Source organism: Syzygium oleosum, unplaced genomic scaffold, assembly GCF_021117445.2.
Source record: "Syzygium oleosum isolate NSW1041296 unplaced genomic scaffold, Sole_v2.1 Sole_v2.19, whole genome shotgun sequence".
Taxonomy (NCBI): domain Eukaryota; kingdom Viridiplantae; phylum Streptophyta; class Magnoliopsida; order Myrtales; family Myrtaceae; genus Syzygium; species Syzygium oleosum.
In genome coordinates this window covers 5,857,386-5,877,896 of record NW_026607503.1, presented here as the reverse complement: position 1 = coordinate 5,877,896, position 20,511 = coordinate 5,857,386, and the positions used below count along the sequence as shown (strand labels likewise).

General features: G+C 39.7%; 1 protein-coding gene across 1 annotated transcript; it reads right to left on the bottom strand.

Moving 5' to 3' along the window:
• Positions 1-9,410: 9,410 nt before the first annotated feature.
• On the bottom strand, positions 9,411-12,607 carry LOC115674109 (proline dehydrogenase 2, mitochondrial-like). Its single transcript, XM_030596440.2, has 4 exons — positions 11,544-12,607; positions 10,111-10,753; positions 9,771-10,011; positions 9,411-9,641 (listed from the first exon to the last, which is right to left on the bottom strand). The coding sequence occupies exons 1-4, from the start codon at positions 12,102-12,104 to the stop codon at positions 9,602-9,604; spliced, it is 1,485 nt and encodes a 494-aa protein (XP_030452300.1). The 5' UTR covers positions 12,105-12,607; the 3' UTR covers positions 9,411-9,601.
• Between the last annotated feature and the right edge of the window lie 7,904 nt (positions 12,608-20,511).

Genomic DNA, 20,511 nt, shown 5'->3' with positions numbered 1-20,511 from the left:
TTTGAAAATGTAGTTTACATTTTCTTCTTAATTGTTAAAATTAATCTCTATGGACAAAACAAGAAGTTCACCCTTTGTCTAGGATAATGATACAATGGTCCCTGAAATTTGGCCCAATGTGTAATGTGATCCTCAAATTTTCAATTTGTTCGATTGTGGTCCTTGTATTTTAGCCTAATGTGCAATGTTATCCCCGAGCTTTTAATTTGTTCAATGTGGTCCTTGAACTTTTGATAAATGTTAAAACCAGTCCCTAAACTATATAAAAATAAACAATATTATCCTTTCTTTTAATTTAAGTTCAAGGACAATATTGAATATTTTCATATAGTTCAAGAGATAATTTGAACATGTACAAAAAGTTCAAGGACCATATTGAACAAATTAAAAGTTCAGAGACCATATTGCATCTTGGATTATAGTTCAAAAACCATTTGTGTCATTTTCTCTCTTTGTTTTGGTCAACGTTTGTGTTGAGGTTAAAATGATTGCGATATGCCCATCCTATCTAAGCCGAAGATTTTGAGCGAACATAGCAAAAGTCAAATCCCCCAAATTAGTACAACTTATAGTCCAATGTAGTCTTGATATTACTCATTGCTGGCATTAGGTGCTCAGACTCTTAAGCTCCATTTGTTTCGCAGAAAATGTAGCGTTTCTGGAAAATGTTTTCCAAGAAATTATTTTTCAAGAAAATAACAATATTTTCCTGTATTCGGCTGAAACTTGAAAATGACATAAAAAATATTTTCCGCCGTTCGGTATCCGATTTTATTTTCTAGGGAAAATTACCGAAAAATTAGAATTTTTTTAATTTTTTAATTTTTTTCTTCTTCCTTGGCTGGTCGCCGTCTGTGGCAACGGCTGGCGACCGGCCACAGGTGAGCTTGAGCCTCACCGGCCCGTGGAAAGGTCGAGCTCACACAAGGATGGTTGAACAAGCTCGGGCTTCGCCAGATCCGGCGAGCTAGGCGAGGCTCGTGGAAGCCAAACGTCAGTGAGGCTCTAGGGACCTTGGGCGAAGCTTGAGCCTTGCCCAACTCGCCTATGGCTGGTCCACCAGCTGTTTCCGTGGCCGGCGATCAACCGAGGAAGAAGCAAAAAAAAAAAAGGGAAAAAAAATTAAAAAATCAATTTTTTTTAAAAAATAAAATAATAAAAGAAAAATTGCCATGACTAATTTATTTTCCATGAAACGAACGTCGAAAATTTGGAAAATATTTTCCTGGAATTTGTTTTCCGTGAAACAAATGGAGCCTCAATGTCTATTAATTTTACTCTCCCCCTCATAATTTCATGTCATAAAGGACTCACTACTTAGATTTCGGGGCATATTTTCTGGTTTTTCCTGACTTCTCATGGTTCAGTAGCATGAAATTCGATCTTTGGTTTTTGGTTTTGACTTTTATTTTATTTATTTGATTTCTTTAAAACTAGTTGGCTTCCTGCGCAATCCCGCCGACTGAAAATGAAAATTAACTAAGCTAAATCAATTGATTAAAAAGAAGAAGAAATTCCCAAATTTAATTTTGCTCCTCAAGTTACGATGTGACAGCTTCATAATAAATTGCTTAAGTATTTGGAACACAAAGGTTGACCATTCGATTCTATGAAATATGATTGGTATTATCATATCAAGAATCTAATTCTAGGAGATATGTGTCTAAAATGTTGCATTTGTCACTCTATAGTAAATGCTATGATGCGTTACAATATTCAAGACACTAATATCATACAACAGTTTTCTTGAGAACCGAAATCTCAAATTAAATTCGGATCTTATCAATAGAACAACTCCAAAACAACATTGCATTGGACATTTGCTTAGTGAAATAGATAAAATTAGTGGAGAAATAAAAAAAAAGACATGGCAAAAACTAAGCTGATCGGAAGCACAACCTTAGGTATTGAGAGAAAGTCACTAAATCACTTTTGATTTAAAAGAAATGAAAGTTATTTGTTTATGTGAAACCTAAAGTTTAGACTTGATGATTAGTTAAGTAGTTATACGTGAGGAAGGGATAATTTCTTAAAAAATAATTATTAATATCTAAGGTCGCTTAAAAAGAAATCATTACAATATTTAAGTATGCTGTTTTCCTTGTGGTAAGTAATTTTTTTGGTTCGATACTAAGCCAAGCCAAGCCAAGCATCACCCCTTGTAGGGCTGTCAAAAAGCTTGACCTGACCCGACTCGATCAGAAAGTTTTGGGTCTTTTCGGTTCGGGTCTCCTCTAGTTCAGATTAGAGCTCTAAAATTCGGGCATTATCATTGTTAACAAGGGGTCCCCTTGCATCTAGTTTTACATATGTTAAAAAGTGCAAGGTGGCGAAATGAAACGCCGAAAAAGGTGCTATCTTTCTCTTTACACGAGAATAGCGGGACAGCCGACACTGTCAGCGTCGGAGAATTTATACTAAAATTTTAATATTTTTTTAATTAATTTATTTATTTTCTTTTTCCTTTTTCCTTCTTCTTTTCTTTTTTTTTTTCTTCCCTTTTTCCTCCTCTACCTGGTCACCAGGCTCTGGCAATGGCTTACAACCGGCTAGAGGCAAGGGCTAGCAAGGTTGACCTCGCCGTCGCTGGTTTGGCTAGGCCAGGCCTCGCCCAGCCACGGTGAGGCTTGGCCTAGTCGGCCACTAGCGAGGTCGGGTGAGCTTTGCCAGACCCAGCGACATCACCAGCCTTCACCTCTAGCCTGCTGCCAGGCCTCAGTGATTGGCTAGAGGAGGAAGAAGGAAAGAAAAAAGAAAGAGAAAGAGAAAGAAAAGAAAAAAACAAGAAAAAGAAAAGAAAAAAGTTAAAATATTATTAAAATTTGTCTACGTTAGCACCGGCCGTGCCACATAGGACGACTGGCGTTCATGTCAGCTATATCTGGCAAAATTGGTAGGATAGGCTTAATTGACAAATTACGAAAAGGTTTAGGATTCAATTGTAAAAATTGAAAAAATTAGGACTCAATTGACAAAAGTGCAATAGATTTAGGATTTTGGACAATTTTTCCAAAATGATTGTGGGGTTATTGCTCATGCACCCGATGTCCATCATCATAACTAAAGAAAAATCAATAATCAATAGGCACAGTAAGTAGTCACACTTCTATCCTCTCTCATCTTCCTCATTTTTCTCTTATCTTTGCCACATTTATTATAAGAAAATTCGGTAAAATCAATTCGGTAATGACGTGTTTACATTACATCAATCCTTTGGTATGATCCCAACAATGCATGCCATGTAAATGCCATCTGACTCTAGCCTTAATAAGCCATCGGGAGACATATCAAGATTATGAGCTGGAACTGTCAAGGGTTGGGCACACCATTGACAGTTCAAGCCATTAGAGCCTTAGTGGCTCAAGAAAGGCCCGGTATCCTTTTTATTATGGAGACAAAGAATCAAGAACAGGTCATTTTAAGAATAAAAAAGAGGTTCTACTTTAAATACAATTTTCTCGTTAATCCAGTGGGCATCGCGGGGGGCTTGGCTTTATTTTGGAATGAGGAATTTTCTATTGTTGTGGAGTCCCATTCCATGCATTTCATAGATGTGGTTTGCAAATCACAGGATAACAATCAATATATGAGAGCGACCTTTGTGCATGCTCATTCTAAGTTTCAGGAACGTGTCCTGCTGTGGGAAGAGTTACGTAGAATTAGCCTTTATAATATCCTACCATGGGCTTATATGGGCGACTTCGATGAGGTCCTCTATCACTGGGAGAAAATAGGGCGAAGATTGGCCGAACCTTTTCGGCTTAACAGATTCAGGGAATTTTTGAATTCATGTGAGCTAATCGGTATGGAAAGTAAGGGCTGTGGTTTTACTTGGGCAAACAACGGAGAAGAGGCTGACTTTGTCAAAGAAAGACTAGATAGGATCTTTTGCTCTATGGATTGGAGAACTCTCTTCTCAAATGCAGAAGCCTTTGCCCTACCAGCAGTTGGTTTTGACCATTGCCCAATTTTATTATCCTTCGATCCCAAACCGGCAAAAAGAAGAAAAAATTTAAGATGGAGGCTTTTTGGGTGAGGATGAAGAATTTGCACTAATGGTTCAGCAGGCATGGAATGCAAATGAATTTAAGCTTATCGCAAAAACTCAGTGATGTTAAAAAGGCCTTAGAAAAATGGAGTAAAAAAATTCTCCAATTCTCAGAAGGAAATTTTGTTGTTGAAGAAGAAGCTTCATGAATTGATGAACTCCCCAACACTTTCGTACAATAGGGAGAGTGAAAAGAATCTTAAATGGGAGATCAAGAAAAGATGGAGACAAGAAGAGATGTTTTGGGGGTTAAGATCTAGAATTAAATGGCTGAAATGGGGGGATAGAAATACCAAATTTTTCCATGTGACTACTATCCAGAGAAGGCAAAGAAATCGTATTTCCATGCTGAAGAATCCGAATGATGTGTGGGAACGTGATGAAGAACAGCTGAAAATTCTGACCATCAGCCATTTTCAAGAGCTTTTATGACATCCGGAATTTTCCACATTTTGTAACAATATTTAAAATGATTTTCCGTGATCGTTATCACTCGGAGGCCGATGTGATAGGAGGTTGACACGTATGTTGATGGTGTAGCGTGACGGTAATTAATTAATTGCCGCCATATTAGTTGAAGAAATGATTTATAAGCACGGAGCTTCATATTGAATGCTTTTCAAACATTAAAATTTTTATTGAGTTAAGGTGTCACTTTTATTCTATAATTTCATTAATGATTTTAGCGGTTTCAAAATAATTTTCTGATTTACCGATATTTCAAACAAATACCGATTTCTCCGTTTATTTACCGCAATGTATTATTATATACCCAAAATAATCTAATATCTCCCTCTTTTTTATTAAACTATGCCATTTGTCACTATATTATCATGGACAAATGTCTTAATTCTCACCCTATTTTTGCCACATGCTTAATTGAAATGCCTTGACCCTAAGTCTATGACATCATGCATGACATATTGCATTTTTAACTCCAGTAAGTTTTTATCTAAATGTAACTATAGTTATTTGTTATTATTGTTTTTAACCCAAGCCATTTAGTGTGACCCCAAAATACTCTTTATTGTAGCAAAATTTTGGAAGACAAGAGACTAGAAAGCATCTCTTCTTCTTCTTCTTCTTCTTGGCGTGGACATCACTCCCTTCTTCTTCTTCTAGTTGCAAATCTTTCTATTTTCCACTCTCTTTCAAAAAAATAAAATAAAATCAAAGTTCAAGCCCACTTTCAATCTAGTTTCTTGACAAGGTATATTGTTAGACTTCCCTTTCCTTTTTCTTTATCAAATAAGCTTTGTTGTTTTCTAAAGAATAAGGCTTGTTAATTTATTTTAGTATCTATTTTGATTTCAAGGTGGTTAGAGGCTTGCTTTGTTGAAGATTTCACTTTGGGTAAGTGAAAACTCTAAGGACTAAGCTAGAATGATTTATTTAGTACTCTTGAGCTTTGTTGATTGATTGTTTGTTTGTTTATTTAGTTTGGATCTTTTTCTATGTATGAGCAAGTTTCAATAGTTGTATGTTAAGCTATGGTGATCGTTGAGCTTGAAGTAAAAAGCTTTTCACATGTTTATGTGGTTCTTGAGAGATTACTAAAAGGTTTTGTTGCATTTTGAGTAGGAAAAGTGTGAAAAGGGTAAAACTAGGCATAAAAAAGGTATTTTGGTAATTTTCTTGTCAAGGTAAGCGAGAATTTCGAATTTACAGAAATGAAGAGGGGCTGTGAACAGTGTTATTTTATGATTTTTAGTGTTAATTAGTGGGTTATTAAGTCATATTAATTAAAGGAAATCAAACCAGTTAAAAAAATGAGTTTATAAGCTTTAGGGGAAAATTTGTAATTTCACCAAGTGGGTGAATATGTAAATACTGAAAGTTCTGGGGACTGTTCACAGTGGAGGAACCTTATTATGATAGGTGGTTAAAGTTATTTTTAGAGTTAATTGCTTAATCTAGACAAAGTATCTAACTATGCAAAATTGAACATAATTGTGTAATTAATTTGGAAGTGGGCTGTTTTGGCAATTTTATAAAATAATTTCAAAAGTCTTGGCAAATAGGCTAAAACCGTGGCTGATTGACCTAATTTTACCGGAACAAAGTGCTTTCGTCAACGGGAGACTTATTTAGGACAACATTTTAGTTGTACAGGAGGTTCTTCACCAACTTAGAATCCGGAACAGAAAAAAGAAGTTTCAGGCGGTACATAAATTGGATATGCAAAAGGCATACGACGGAATAGATTGGGATTTCTTGGAAGCTTGCATGCTAAAGATGGGTTTTCATTCAAAGTGGGTGAAATGGGTGATGCAATGTGTGACTACTGTCTCTTTCAGTATGATATTCAACGGAGAACCACTGCCTTACTTTCAACCTTCGCAGGGCCTTCGACAAGATGATCCTCTTTCCCCGTACCTATTCATTATAGTGACAAATGTGCTCTCGGTATTATTGAAACAGGCTTTGGAACATGGCACTATTAAAGGTATTCAGTTGAACAAGGCCTGCCCCACTCTGACTCACCTACTATTTGCAGACAATTCAATATTTTTCTTGGATGGGACCGTAAAAGAGTGTCAAAATGTAGCTGAGATTTTGAATAGGTATTGCTTCGCTTCAGGCCAGGCCATTAACTTAAACAAATCCAGGCTGTACTTCAGTAAAAGTTGCCCCTATAGACTCCGACAGAATATGCTGGCAGAATTGCGTGTCCCAGAAATAGAAAAAACTTGGAAGTATTTAGGAGTTCCTTCGGATTGGGATGAATCGAAAAAACAGATGTTTGCTTGTATATTAGCTAGAGTGAACGCGAAGTTAGAAGGATGGAAGGAAAATCTAATTTCAAGGGCAAGAAAAGAGACCCTCATTAAAGCAGTAGTGCAGACTCTCCCACAGTATGCCATGTTAGTCTTTAAAATTCCAGTTTCTATTTTCCGGAGCATTGAAAAGAGAATCGCTAATTTCTAGTGGAAAACTAGTGAATAGAAATTTGGATTACACTGGAAAAAGTGGGAGACACTCAAGACTAGAAAAGATAATGGAGGGCTAGGCTTTCGTTACCTTATCGCTTTTAACAAAGCAATGTTGGGAAAACAAGCGTGGCATCTATTGTAAAATTCGTCCTCGCTATGGGGCCAGCTATTGAAAGGCCTTTACTTTCCATACTCAAAATTATGGTCGGCAGGAAAGGGGTATCGTCCTTCGTTGGGTTGGCAAATCATCCTAATGGGAAGAGATGCAATTCTTCCTTCAGTGAGATGGGCAGTAGGGAATGGAGAAAAGATTAACATTTGAGAGATGAAATGGCCGCCTAGGGGAGAAATTGGAGGACCAGCAAATAGGGAGGAACCGATAAAGGTTTCTGATCTTATTTGCAGGGATATCCTAGCTTGGAATGAACAAATTATCATGGACATGTGTGACGAGAGTATAGCCAATGAAATCCTCACAATTCCATGGGATCTGCAAGAGAAAAGAGGATAGATTGGTTTGGATGAGCACTAGATCGGGGGAGTATACAGTAAAAAGCGAATACAACAAGATCAGACTGGAGAACAAAGCAACTCAGCCACAACCTCAATTTCTCATCAATTCCCTCGTGCTCTCTGGACTAAGATCTGTAAGGTTGATACAAGCCCAAAGATCCATTTTTTCCTTTGGGGACTATGCCAGAATGCATTGCCGATAAAGGTAAACCTAGTCAAACGAGGTATAGTGGAGGACAGTACCTGTGATTTATGCAAGCAACACCCAGATACCGTGGAGCACCTCTTCTTGCTCTGTCCTTGGACTCATCAAGTTTGGCAGGATCCTGCAATACAGATACACATCTCACCTTATGTCCTTGGCCGTATCGACGAATGGCTATTACGATTCAAACATACCTCAACGAGTTTCAGCCTTCTAGCTACGGTCCTCTGGAGGATCTGGAAAGAGAGCAATAACTCTGTTTTTGGCAACCAAAAGCCAAACCCAAAGAACCTAGTTAGCTTAGCCATGACGGAAAATCAGTGCTTCATTAACTGGGCTAGGTCGAAGAAGAAGGCGAAAGAATCCGAAAATCCATTACCTCATATCTGGAAAGGCCCGATCGGAAAATCCCTCAAAATTAATATTGACAGATCTTTTCTATTAGGAACGATGGAAGGAGCTATTAGCTGTGTTTGCATGAATCGTTACGGAGAGATGGTGGACGGCTTTGCAAAGATGGTCAGGGTGCACTCAGCCGAGCAAGCTGAGACTTTGGCTATGGTTGAAACCCTCACATTTCTGTCAACTAGATCTGGTCAAAGTCTTGAGATTGAGTCAGACAGTCTTTTGCTGATAAGGACGCTCAGAGGAGAAGTACAAAGCTCGTGGGATCTAGAAGCTCTAGTCAACGAGGCCAAAAACCTTATTGTGGGCTTCCCTAACTTAAGCCTAGCCCACTGCAGAAGGGAGGAGAATAGGGTCGCGGATTGGATAGCGAATTCTCTTAGGATTGGGTCTCTTCCTCTTAATTGGTTATCAAGCCCACCGGAAGCCCTGTGGGCCTTACTTAGTTCTGATTCATGTCTTTTGTTCTTAAACTCTTTCAGTTAATGCAATAATTTTTTTCCGACCAAAAAAAAAAAATGCCATCGGACTGAGCAACCGCTAGTACTCTGATAGTGGCATCTGCAATGGATTAGAAAGCAAGAAAGCTAATCATTTTAATTTCAAGTTTATCTTTTGAAGTACTTGATAGATTTGTCAATAATATATTCAGAAAATAAGGGGATCGGTTCTGGGGCGTGACAGTTCCCACCCTAAATCTTAGAATCTGACTGAGTAGGATCGATTCTCAGTTTATGGAATCGGTCCACTTGGTCTTGGAACCGGACCGACCGGTCTGGTTACTAGATCGGTACTAGAATTGGTACTTCTTTCTTCTACTTCTTCTTATTTTTAAGTGGGAGTTTCCAACATTAAAAAAATATATTTTACTAATTAGGATTTACTTTAGAATTAAAAATTAAAAAATCTTGGCCGGCCTGTTGGTCCGGTTCCTTTTTTCTGGAACTGGGAGATGGACCGGTTATTCCCAAGATTTCAAAAATTTGGAACTGGGAACCAGACCGGTCCCCTTAAGAATCATCCAGAGCTGGCTAGTCTAGTCCAATTCCTGAGTTGGACCGGGACCGATGCACACCCCTCCAGACAACCCAAAAGCGCTTGTTTACGGTGGGCAGAAATTTACTCATCCATAAATTCCTCATGTTAGAAATTTTTGACATTATAGTTCAGTTCAACTGTGGAGGGACATTTGAATTCTTCTGCAACTTCAAATGTACAATCTTGAAAGTTGTACAAGCATTGCTCTGTCCCTTTTATTATCTGAACACCACCGGCAAGCAGCCATATAAAAGAAAGTCAACAACCGTGAAACCTTAACTTTATGATATATTTCATTATTCACAAGAGTACATCATATTTACACCTTGATATCGTTTTCTTTTTACGCAATCAGTTATCACATATTCTTCAACCTCAAGCACCTTTTAGTCTTCTCCCCCTCTAATCTTCTGGTACAATTCTCCAAATCCTGATGTGCTCAAAGTCATTCTCTTGTCCTTAAAGAATTGCAGCTTTCAGTCTCCTCCACAACTCTTTTCTGCACAAATCATAGAAAAAGATTTTAGATCAATGTCAATATCACATAAGCACATGTCCTTACTCGAGCAATTTTTGACACTAGAGTCATTTGCCGGTGAAGCTGAGTAGAAAGTTCCATTCAATTTACCTCGTGAGTTGCCGGTCGAGGGTTGAGGCCGATAACATCCCTCGGTTCTCTTCAGCCCGCCTTAGGAGATATGGGATCACCATATCCACAGAGCCGAACGGCATGTACTTACTCACTTGGAACCCAGCATTCCTCAGGCCAAACGAAAACGAGTCCGCCATCCCGTATAGCTGCGCAAACTCGAGCTTCCGGTTTCCGTTTCCTACCCCCAAATCTCTTGCTTTCGCCGCTGCCAATTTTCCTATCCACAAACATACAGCAGAAATTGATCAGGTTCGAAAATTCATGGTCTCGGGATAAATTTCGTGTACGATCAAAGCAGATTTCGATCTTTCTTCACCTGATTCGACATTGTGGGTGGCGAAAACGACCGCGCCAGACCTGCTGGCGATCTTCTCGAGCATGAATGATGCGCATTCATTGTAGCAATCGTGAGTCTCTTGGATGGTATTGTGAATTGGCGACTCCTGACCCAGGGAATGTGCCAGCTTCCTTTCACTAGACATGTAAGCCCCTCTCACCAACTTGACGCCCATCACGACTCCCATTTTCTCAGCCTCCTCAGTCGCCAAGAATAATCTCTCCCTTGCGTCCTTCAGATAGGCTTGCATCGTCCCGTACACGAACGGCTCGTGCTTGTTGTGCTCGACTATCGTGGAGTTCGTGAAGTAGTCGATGGCAGGCTGGACGGCCGTGTACTCTGCATCGATGCACAGAGGGATGTTGGCCTCTCGGCATTTCTGGCAGAGCGTCTGCAGTCTCTGGTGGGCTAGTAGGAGATCGCGCTCCTCCTGAGGGTTCAAGTGCTCGGGTCGGCAAGGCGTGTGGTAGAGCGGGCTCGAGACGGAAAACATCGGGAAGGAATTGCACTTCCAAGGGAGTCGGAACGACGGGTCCTTGCGTTGCCAGCGGAGCAGGTCGCTCATGCGCTTGAGCAGATCGATGGGGCAGATCGCCGTGATCTTCGCGATGATGAAACTCACCTGCGACGACGCAGCACCAGCCACTTCAGATTTACGGCGAACAATTCTCGGACACTAACTAGAATCACACGGCTCTCCACGAACAATTATATGTGAAAGGATCACTAGGGAACATCAAAACGACTCATCAACAACAAATTAACCCCAGTAACTACATTTTCCACGTCATTCGAGAAGGTCGAGTTTGTCCAAATGCAATTTGGAGACAACGACACTTTCGCAAGTGGGTTACTGAGAAATTTCTCTGGTTTGTCGAGAAAGAGACGAGACGAGACACCATCAACATTCAACACCCCCACGTCCTGGTGGTCGATGAGTCATATGTTGGGACAACAGGATCTTCCTCACGCACGTTCAAGATTCGAGATTCCATGTACTTTTCACAGCCAGAAAAGGACGAACTCACGTAGCAATCTCTCTATTTCCAACCGCAAAGAATGCTAGTTTGTCTCGGTGCTCTACGTTACGTGCACGTCTCTCCACCAAGATATAAATACACCGAAATTCATGTCGAAACAGTAACTATCGCAAAGTGATGGTAATTTGCTCAAGACGCATAGTAAGTTTGGCGCTAGTAATCTCGATACTAACTTCCTAAGCAGAGAGGGCCATGGACGAAAACCCTAAAAACATGCTCGGCGTTGGGTCCTTATGGAATTGCCTTCACGACAAAGACGGCGGAACACACACCAGTTATTTTCCACGATGACTAAACCAAGAAAAACAAGAACAGGAAACACACGTGCGAGACGAAATCTAAAGAAGAAGAGGAGAAAGAAAACGAACTGACAGAAGATGGCGGGAGCGATCTTGCGGACTCGACCGTCCGGAGGAACTCCGCCATGTTCCGATCGCACGCCTGGTTGTCCTCCGCGTCCTCCAGCGCGTAGTCCAGCATACCCCGCAGCCCCGTGCGGTTCAGCTTCCCCACCGTCCCCACCGCCTCCTCAGCGCCCTCCCCGGCGCAGAAGTGCTCGAAGAAGGTGCACCTCACCGCCCCCAGCACGGCGCCGCGCACGGGCCCCACGTCCATGAGCCTCGACTGCATCACCCATGTGCCCGCGTTGACCACGGGCTCGACCGCGGCCGCGTGCAGGACGGCCGACGACCGCAGCAGCTTCGCGGTCGGCACCCTGGCGAAGAGCCGCTTGGTGTTGTCCAGGTCGATCGTCGTGGCGGCGGTGGCGGTGGGAGCGTCGGCAGGGGTTAATTTCTCGATGGCGGGCATGTGTTTCTCGACGAAATTCAGGGGAGAGACGGCGTCAGCGGAGGAAGAAGGGGTCGAGTTCAGAGATCTGCGAGGGAAGCGGAGGGGGTTCGAAGGGAGGCGCCGGGCTAGGCGTGACGCCATAAGAAGCGGGTGCGCGAGGAGTTTACGGTTCGCCTCCAGATTGTTGGAGGAAGAACGAGCGAGATCGAGAGACGGTGCCGATTCGTACAGGGTCGGCCGGGATTCTTGATTCTTGATTTCCGGCGGCGAGAAACACCTGCGAAGTAGGAGTCGGGCGCCACAGGTTTCAAGATTCCGATCGGGTGCTAAATCTTGATGAAGGAAGGAAGCTCGATCACAATTCAATGGAGTGATTGGACTATGAATAGGCGCGATGCTGGTGATGATGGTGATGAAGATGGTGATGATGATGCGTTGCTCTGTGTTGTGTGTGTTTACCTTTTATTGGAATAAGAAAAGGGATTCGATCGGAGAGGGGTCTAAGTTTAGGTGGCGTGCGCAAGAATCTCGGCATCAACAACCGATTGGGGGGAAATGAATCGGGCCGACGGGGGGAAGACCCCGCCTTGGAAGGGGAATTGGGATTTTTGTTTTCTTTTTTGGCTTTGACCGAACGTGGTGACTTCATTTTTAACTCGAGTTGACTCGACCCTTTCTTTGTTTTTTTTTTTTTTTACCTTCTTTTGCCATTGGCCCGAAATATTTGGTGATGAGCGAGAACACGCAACTCTTCACACTTAATTAAGAAAGTAAGGTTGTCTTTTCCAATTTTCTTTTGGATCTGCTAAGTGTGTTCCTAGATTTTGGGAACTCCTATTTGAGAAGCTTGGCGGGCCTCTAATGGGCCGATCTGGAAAAACCCCATAAACCCATAAACCTCGTACTCGGAGGAGAGGAGTTTTGAACTATGGCATGAGAATGGTAGCTACTTCACCTGATGGTTGTCGTTTCAAATTTTAAATTAATTTTTGTAATTTCGAAAGATATATGTTTGTTTCTTTATATAATATGTCTAACCTTTTGACTTGATTATTCTATATAATTACATCCGAGTCATCCGATTCATTTGTATTGGACAAGTACGTTGAAATTCACTCCGGACCTATTTGTTTCGGCTCAAGTAATATCGACAAGTGGGATTTTGTCTTTCCATCAGATCCAAAATATTGTTCAAACAAAAAACCCTTTGAGAGAATAATATGCGAATTTGCACGTCAATAGATGCATCAACGATTTAAGCATTTCGGACTTTGAGAAAAGTCTAAAGATGTGTGTGATTTGCTGCATTTCGATTAAGCAAAAAAGTAAAATTTTTTGTACCGTTTCCTTCACCGGAAACCTACTCATGTTTGGGAGGAAAACTTATGTATGATAGAGTACAGAGATCTAATCGTTGATCATGTGAGATTCACATGTGGGATGTGCATGAAAGAAGACCCGATTCATGATGACTTCGGTTCGAACAAGGATTTTGCGGAAGTATATGGATGCAGATAAGGTTCGATTAAGCATCACGCGCCAAGACACCGCGTTGCGGGGGGAAGGAACAGTCAAACATGAATCGGGTAAGGTTGATGGGATTGGATAGAATGTACACGTGGGACTGAGTCGACCGACGCCACGTGTTAATCCTGTAGTGTGGCCCACGCGCCTTGGTTTCGCGTGTATGAAACTGTGAATTTTGGAGGTCCTACGTGGACACCGTTGGTTTCGGAAGATGCCCTTTTTCCTGCCGTCGTTTCATTCGGAATCTTCGGACCGCGTTGCTTCCTTCAAGTGTCGTCTCCCTTTAGTACGAGGATTCTTCTCGAAACAAGAGCAATGCAGCTCTCCTGTACACACTTTTAACGAAAGGCTGTCTTTTGATGCCCGTTCCCATATTTTAGGATTGGGATGGATGCGGGTCGGGTTTAATCGGGTACCCGACCATCCGAATTCTAGGTAGCGGGATGGGATCGGGATCGGGATCGACTGCTCGAACTCATGAAGGATTGGGGATTCTATAATCGCCGGAATCCGATACTCGATTCCGATATGTTGTAATGGCCATTACCCTTATCTTATTTTCACTCTTTATATAATTTGGTAAATATATATTATCATTGTGAATCCCAAGACAAAATCAATTACAAATCTGACATTTATAATAATAACAACCATTGTTGTTACTCGAATACCGGAAGTATTAACATGAGCAACACGACTAAATCCGGAAAAGAAAAAATCAACCTTTTGCAATTGGGACAAACAACACTAATTTTTTAATGCCCCCAAAATTTTGTCTTGAACAAAAAAACAACACAACCTTTCAAACATAAAAAATAGTTTAATGTCATGAAAAACCCCAAACTGATATACTTATAACAAATTTAACTTAAATTAATTTTTTGACAACGAAAAATACCAAACTAGTACAACTGTCACAATTTTACTTTTTATTAGTTTCCGGTAAATTTCATCATCAAATTTTTGAGTTTGAGGACACGTGATAGTTGATGGGTGTACCAGTTTGGGGTTTTACTCTCCGTCTGTCATGGATGTACCATTTTGTGATTTTCCGTAATATTAATCCAATTTAACGGAGGATAAATTTGTCACAAATGTACCAGTTTAGGGTTTTGGTGGTCAAAAAATTAGTTTAGGGTAAATCTATCACAAGTGTACCGGTTTAGGGTTTTTGATAGTCAAAAAATTAGTTTTGGGTAAATTTGTTACATGTATACAAATGTGGGGTTTTAAGTGATATTAATCCAAAAAAAAAAAATGCTCAACTTTTCATTCGTAGGATAAATCGACCACCATTACAAATTCTGTGGATTCTAGCCTTTAAATCACTACGCATCATCCTATACACATTGCGCCACATCAACCAACTTAAAAAAAAACACTATTTTTTGTTTATAATCTTCATAATCAAATTTAATTTATAACTTTGGAACAAAATTTGTTGTATTCTATGCATAAAACGTTGTTTTTAGCGTGATTAACATGGTTTACTATATGCATGCCAGCACAGTGAGCCACGCAGGATGGTGGTGATTTGACATCTTTCATTTAATCCTACAATCATTGCATATGACCTAACAACTATATCATGGATAACACCACAACATTATGAAAAATGCCCTTTTTCGGATAATGATAGGTATATTAAGATTGATCTAAAAAGATTTATATACAACATTTTGTAACAAATTCTTGTTGAATGTTGCATATGGTGTGCGTGACTAATACCCGCTTACAGTATGCAATATCATTTGGTATATCAATTTAATAAATTAATCTTATATATCAAGCGTGATTCCTTCTTAATCCTATGGAAATAAAAACATTTGTTCCGTGGTGGAAAAAAAATTATAGAAAAGAAAATTATAGAAAATGGTAAGGTGTAAATGTTAGGAAATTAAAGAAAGACATGAAATTGTAAAGAAAATGAATGATCTAAAATTAAAAGCTAGAGGTAGTATCGGAATATATTTTCTCGAAATACACATCTCACCAAATATGTCATAATGCAAGGGGACGATGGAGTAATTTACGTTGGTACCTAATAATAAAAAGATGTTAAGTGAAGAAAATTGCCGGAGGGAGTTTTTGATTAGAAAAGATGGGAAGCAATGACTAGTGTCGTCGACTCTTTCTCGAAATACATATCTCACCAAATATGTCATAATGCAAGGGGACGATGGAGTAATTTACGTCGGTACCTAATAATAAAAAGATGTTAAGTGAAGAAAATTACCGGAGGGAGTTTTTGATTAGAAAAGATGGGAAGGAAAATGATTAGTGTCGTCGACTCTTTCGACGTTTCATTTATGATATAGTCAAGTGAAAAAGTCACAAAAATTTCGAATTATGCCCACTATGATACATTTATCCCGAACTTTATTTTTATGATATAAAAAACCCTAAACTATGTCTGCTGCGACACATTTATCGTAAATTTATTGTGACATAAAAAACTCCAAATTTGTATCCATGTAACACATTTACCCTCATTGTTAGAATTTTAACGAGGATAAATATGTTACACATGTAAAAGTTTGGAATTTCTAGTATCATAGAAAAAAAAATTAGAACAAATGTGTTACAGTTAATATAATTTAAGATTTTTGATGACTTATGCCCTACAGTTCAAAAACAGAAAAGAAAAGATGTCTTGTACCTTTTTCCATCCCCATCCATCCCATCTTCTTTCAATAAAGAACGATATGATAATTGCGTTATGCTTTCTCCGCCGTTACAGAACGTGTAGCACCCAAACAGCATAATTTTGGTGTTTCCCTCCATAATTCTTGTGACCGAATAAATTCGAACGAATTCCACGTGCAAGGACAAGAGAGACACGACGATCACGATAGTTTCTCCATGTGTCGAGGGGATGATTCGAAGGTATGTCTATCTTCTTAATTTCAACGCCACAATTACAATTGTTTTTCCACCAAAAAAATTTAACAAAAAAGCTCTAGTCCCAAATCTTTTCTTTTGGCCATTTTTTTAAATTTAGTCATAAATTTTTTGACGATTTGTCTAATCTTTTCGGTCAATTTTGACTCAAAATTGCTGACAAGAATACTTGTCATCCTACATGATACAGTCAGCACCGACATAGACAATTTGTGAAATGTTTTGGTAAGCTTTCTTAACTTTGTTTCCTTTTTCCCCTCTTCGATTCTTTCCTTTTTCTTTTTTCTTTCTTTTTTCTTATTTTTCTCCACCGGTCCACGTCGGTGGTGGTCGGGACGCTCTTGCTGGCAATAGTGAGGGCCCACAAACCCTCATCGGCTGTAGTCAAAATAAAAAAGAATAAAATAAAAGAAAAGAAAAGAAAAGAAATTTTTTAATTAAAAATTGTAAAAATTATCCATATTATTATCGGCCATACCACATAGGATAGTCGATGTCTACGTCATTAATTTTCGGCAAAAATTAACTGGAAAGATTATATTGTCAAATCGTCAAAAAGTTTAACACTAAATTGTCTATCTAATTGGATTTGCTTTGAGATATCTCTCTCACTGGCAAGCACCACCGACCCAAACGAGGTTGCAGAGGTCGTCGATGACGACAAATTCAATCTAAGGTGTTTGACCTCCGTGGGCGACGGTCATCCGGGGCGACCAATGGTTAGGGTTTGGAAGGTGGGTTCTGGGTTTCTAGGTGAATGAATGGGTATAGAAACTAGCAGCGGTATTTAACGGAAGAATGACAATTTGGTAAATAAATGTTCCCATGGTTATTTGTTATGAGATGGAATGTGGTGCCTCGGTACAAAAGTACAAAAATGAGGGTATAAAATTGTATTTTCAAAGTAGAAAATGCAACCGAGGTAAAAAATGGATCATGATACAAATGGTTCCTGAAATTTGGCACAATATATAATATGGTCCTTAAACTTTTAATTTGTTCAATAGGGTCCCTGAACTTTAGCCAATGTGCAATATCGTTTCTAAACTTTCGGTAAATGTCCCTAGATAATATGAAAATATCTGATATTATCCTTCAATTAATCTAAGTTCAGGGACAATATTGAACATTTTCATATAGTTCAAGGATTAGTTTGAACATGCACCAAGAGTTCATGGATTACATTAAACAAATTAAAAGTTTAGAGACGATATTGTACATCATGCTAAAGTTCAGAGATCATATTGAATAAATTAAAAGTTCAAAGTTCAAAGATCGCATTACATGTTAGGTCAAAGTTTAATGATCATTTGTATCATTTTCTAAAAAAGAAAAAAGGAGTAATGGCAACATATAATGAACAAGGCTGTGGCCCAAAGGCCGCAATCTAAAAGAATCAAAAGCAAGAAGGCCCGAGTGGGAAAGAACTTGAGGCCACAAGGTTGCTGCCTCCGACGGTTGGGAGAGCAAATAAATCCAGGAATTGTTTTCTTTTTGTGAGGTACAATGTGCACTGCTTCATGGTATTTCGATTAATTTGATTCACTAAGACAACTTTGAGTAAAAATGTCTGTCAGTAAAAATTTGCCAAACACAACCAAATCAAAGCCAACACGATTTGCAATTTTCTATTTTTTTTTAAATTATAAAACCCACTTTACCATCACATCGAATCAAATTTATATCATTTTGACGGAACATGAATAACAAACATTGAACATGGAGCTCGAGCTTTTTTAAGCGGGGTCAATAAAACGAGGAAATTATCCCCTTGTCGATAAAATACAACTTGTCATTAAATTTGGCAACGATACGAAATGACATAAGTAATTGACACGAGTACAATGCCAATGTTGATATTGATAACCCTAGTTAATGGAGTGTTGCCGTTGCACAAAATCTGCTCACCTAGTTGAGCTGCCAATTCAACAGGTTTCAGGAAAAGTTCATGGTGTTGCCCCTACTTCTGCTGCTAAAAATATCTGAACCACTGATCCAAGTATAACAATTAGATGATAGGAACGGGAACCGGCAATCATGCTATTCTTTCGACGACCATTTTGTAATGATCCATGTTAGATGGGAACCCGAAATCTCTAAAACCCAACTGAGTGGTAACCAACTTTGAAGAGGTAAAAGAGAAAGAACCTTGAACTTGAAGCAGCTAAAGTTAGGAGCAACTGTTCACCGTAAACCCTAGTCCAAAGGCCATGATTTTCAGGCGAAGTGTGGGTAACAAACTCAGTTCCACAAGGCAATACCCAATCAAGCTACTTCCTCGGCCTGGCAAATTACAAATTCCCACCCTCTCACGTGGCAAATATCTCTGCATAGGTAACAAGCGTCGAGAAATTAAGATCAGTGATCGCCAGAAAGTTGAGAAACTAGTTGTGTTGCATCATCAAAGAATTGCCAAATGGATCAGTCTAGGAACCGGAACACAAGTCATCAGGCTGGTCAGACCATGGGCCAAGCTCAGGTAATGGTAAATATAGAATGTTGAGCTTCATTGGGGTGATGAGTGATCATATGTTGGTTACATAAGAGCTATGCAAATTTCATGAAATCGAATCGCCAAGCGCGTAAGATGTGTGTTTTCGTTCTTTCGCAGGAGAAGGGTAACCAGATGATGAACCAAGCTGGGAATGCTATGCAATCCACCGAGGAGTCCTGCCATGAGGTTCTGTATGACTATCGCATCTCGAGTTTGATTCATTAAGTATGCGAGTTAATATTCCTTCGCTAGAGAAAACGACCATATTGCCGATTTAGCAACGCTGTTGTTGTATGGAGGCTAATATTTTGCTCAAGTTTTTATCCTTACCAAACTAGAACACGAAAAGTTCATTTTGGAAACTAGAACACGAAAGTTTAATACTGAATTTTAATAATCTGTTTACTTGTTAATTCTCAGTCCTGCCTTCATTTTCTTCTTCCTTTCTGTTCGTTAAGGCAAGAGAAGCATAACAAGCTGGAAAAAAAGAAGCAATGTGTACTTTATCTTACTATCCTTGCAATCAATGCATTGCAAATGAAGTGAAAAGGAGGAATCATGATGATATTTGATCAGTTTGTGGCTTGTTGCAATGAGTTTTACGCCTGTGAAACTGCTTTCCAGGCCAGTCAGCAGATGAAGGCCAAGGCGCAAGGTGCAGCGGATGCTGTTAAGAGCACTGTCGGAGCTCACAAATGAACATAAGGGATCGTGCGTCGCGAGTTCGAGCTCACTGTCTTGATGTTCCGTTATGATTTATGATGTGTTTTACTTATTCATTTTCCACGTTCCCGCTCTAGATCTTCTTCATGAGAGCTGTCTTCCTGCTGTATCCTACAAATCAAAAGAATGCCAATGATTTCTATGTATTCGATCAAAATAGAGAGTGGATGTTCCTTATTCAAAGCAACCTTTCAGCATTTGGATCCACAATTACGGCTTCAAGACATTTATGTAAAAGCCGAAAGGGAAATTAAAGGAGATCCGCAAGCATCTTACACCAGCAATTCATCTCCAAGAGACTCATTGTATAACAAACCAAAAACTAACGATGGGCCACATGATCAACAGTTTTAATGGGCTTAGGCCACGTTTAATTCAGCTTTTCGGAAAAATATGAGGTGTTTAGCAGGTTCTCACCTGCTTTGGGCTTTCAACATTTTCGAAATGCGAGCCTACAATTAATGAATATTGGCCAGTTGCCTACTTTGCCTTCAAAATATTATTGAAAGTCCAATTTTGCCGAATTAATAAAACAGAACCCTATCTCTCCAGGATTGTTATAAGCATTTCGCTTTGCTTGACTTTTTTTCTTTTCTCGTTCTTGACTCTTTGCCTCGTTCTCACTCTCCACTGCTTGCCTCTTTCGGTCGCTTCGCTTTGCTTCGGACCCATCACTCGACTGCTCATTCCCTTCGCTCGTTCCCTTGCTCGACTTCAGGTTCCCCTCTCTCTCTCTCTCTCTCTCTCTCTCTCTCTCTCTCTCTCTCTCCGGTAGATGTGCTTTCGATTGCTTATATCTGTGTATTTCGTGGCCATCCTTGAGTTTTAAAAATCAAAAGCCCGAAAAATTGGACCGAAAATTCTTAGGCCAGAAATGGCTAGTCCGATGTTTCGATCTGTTCC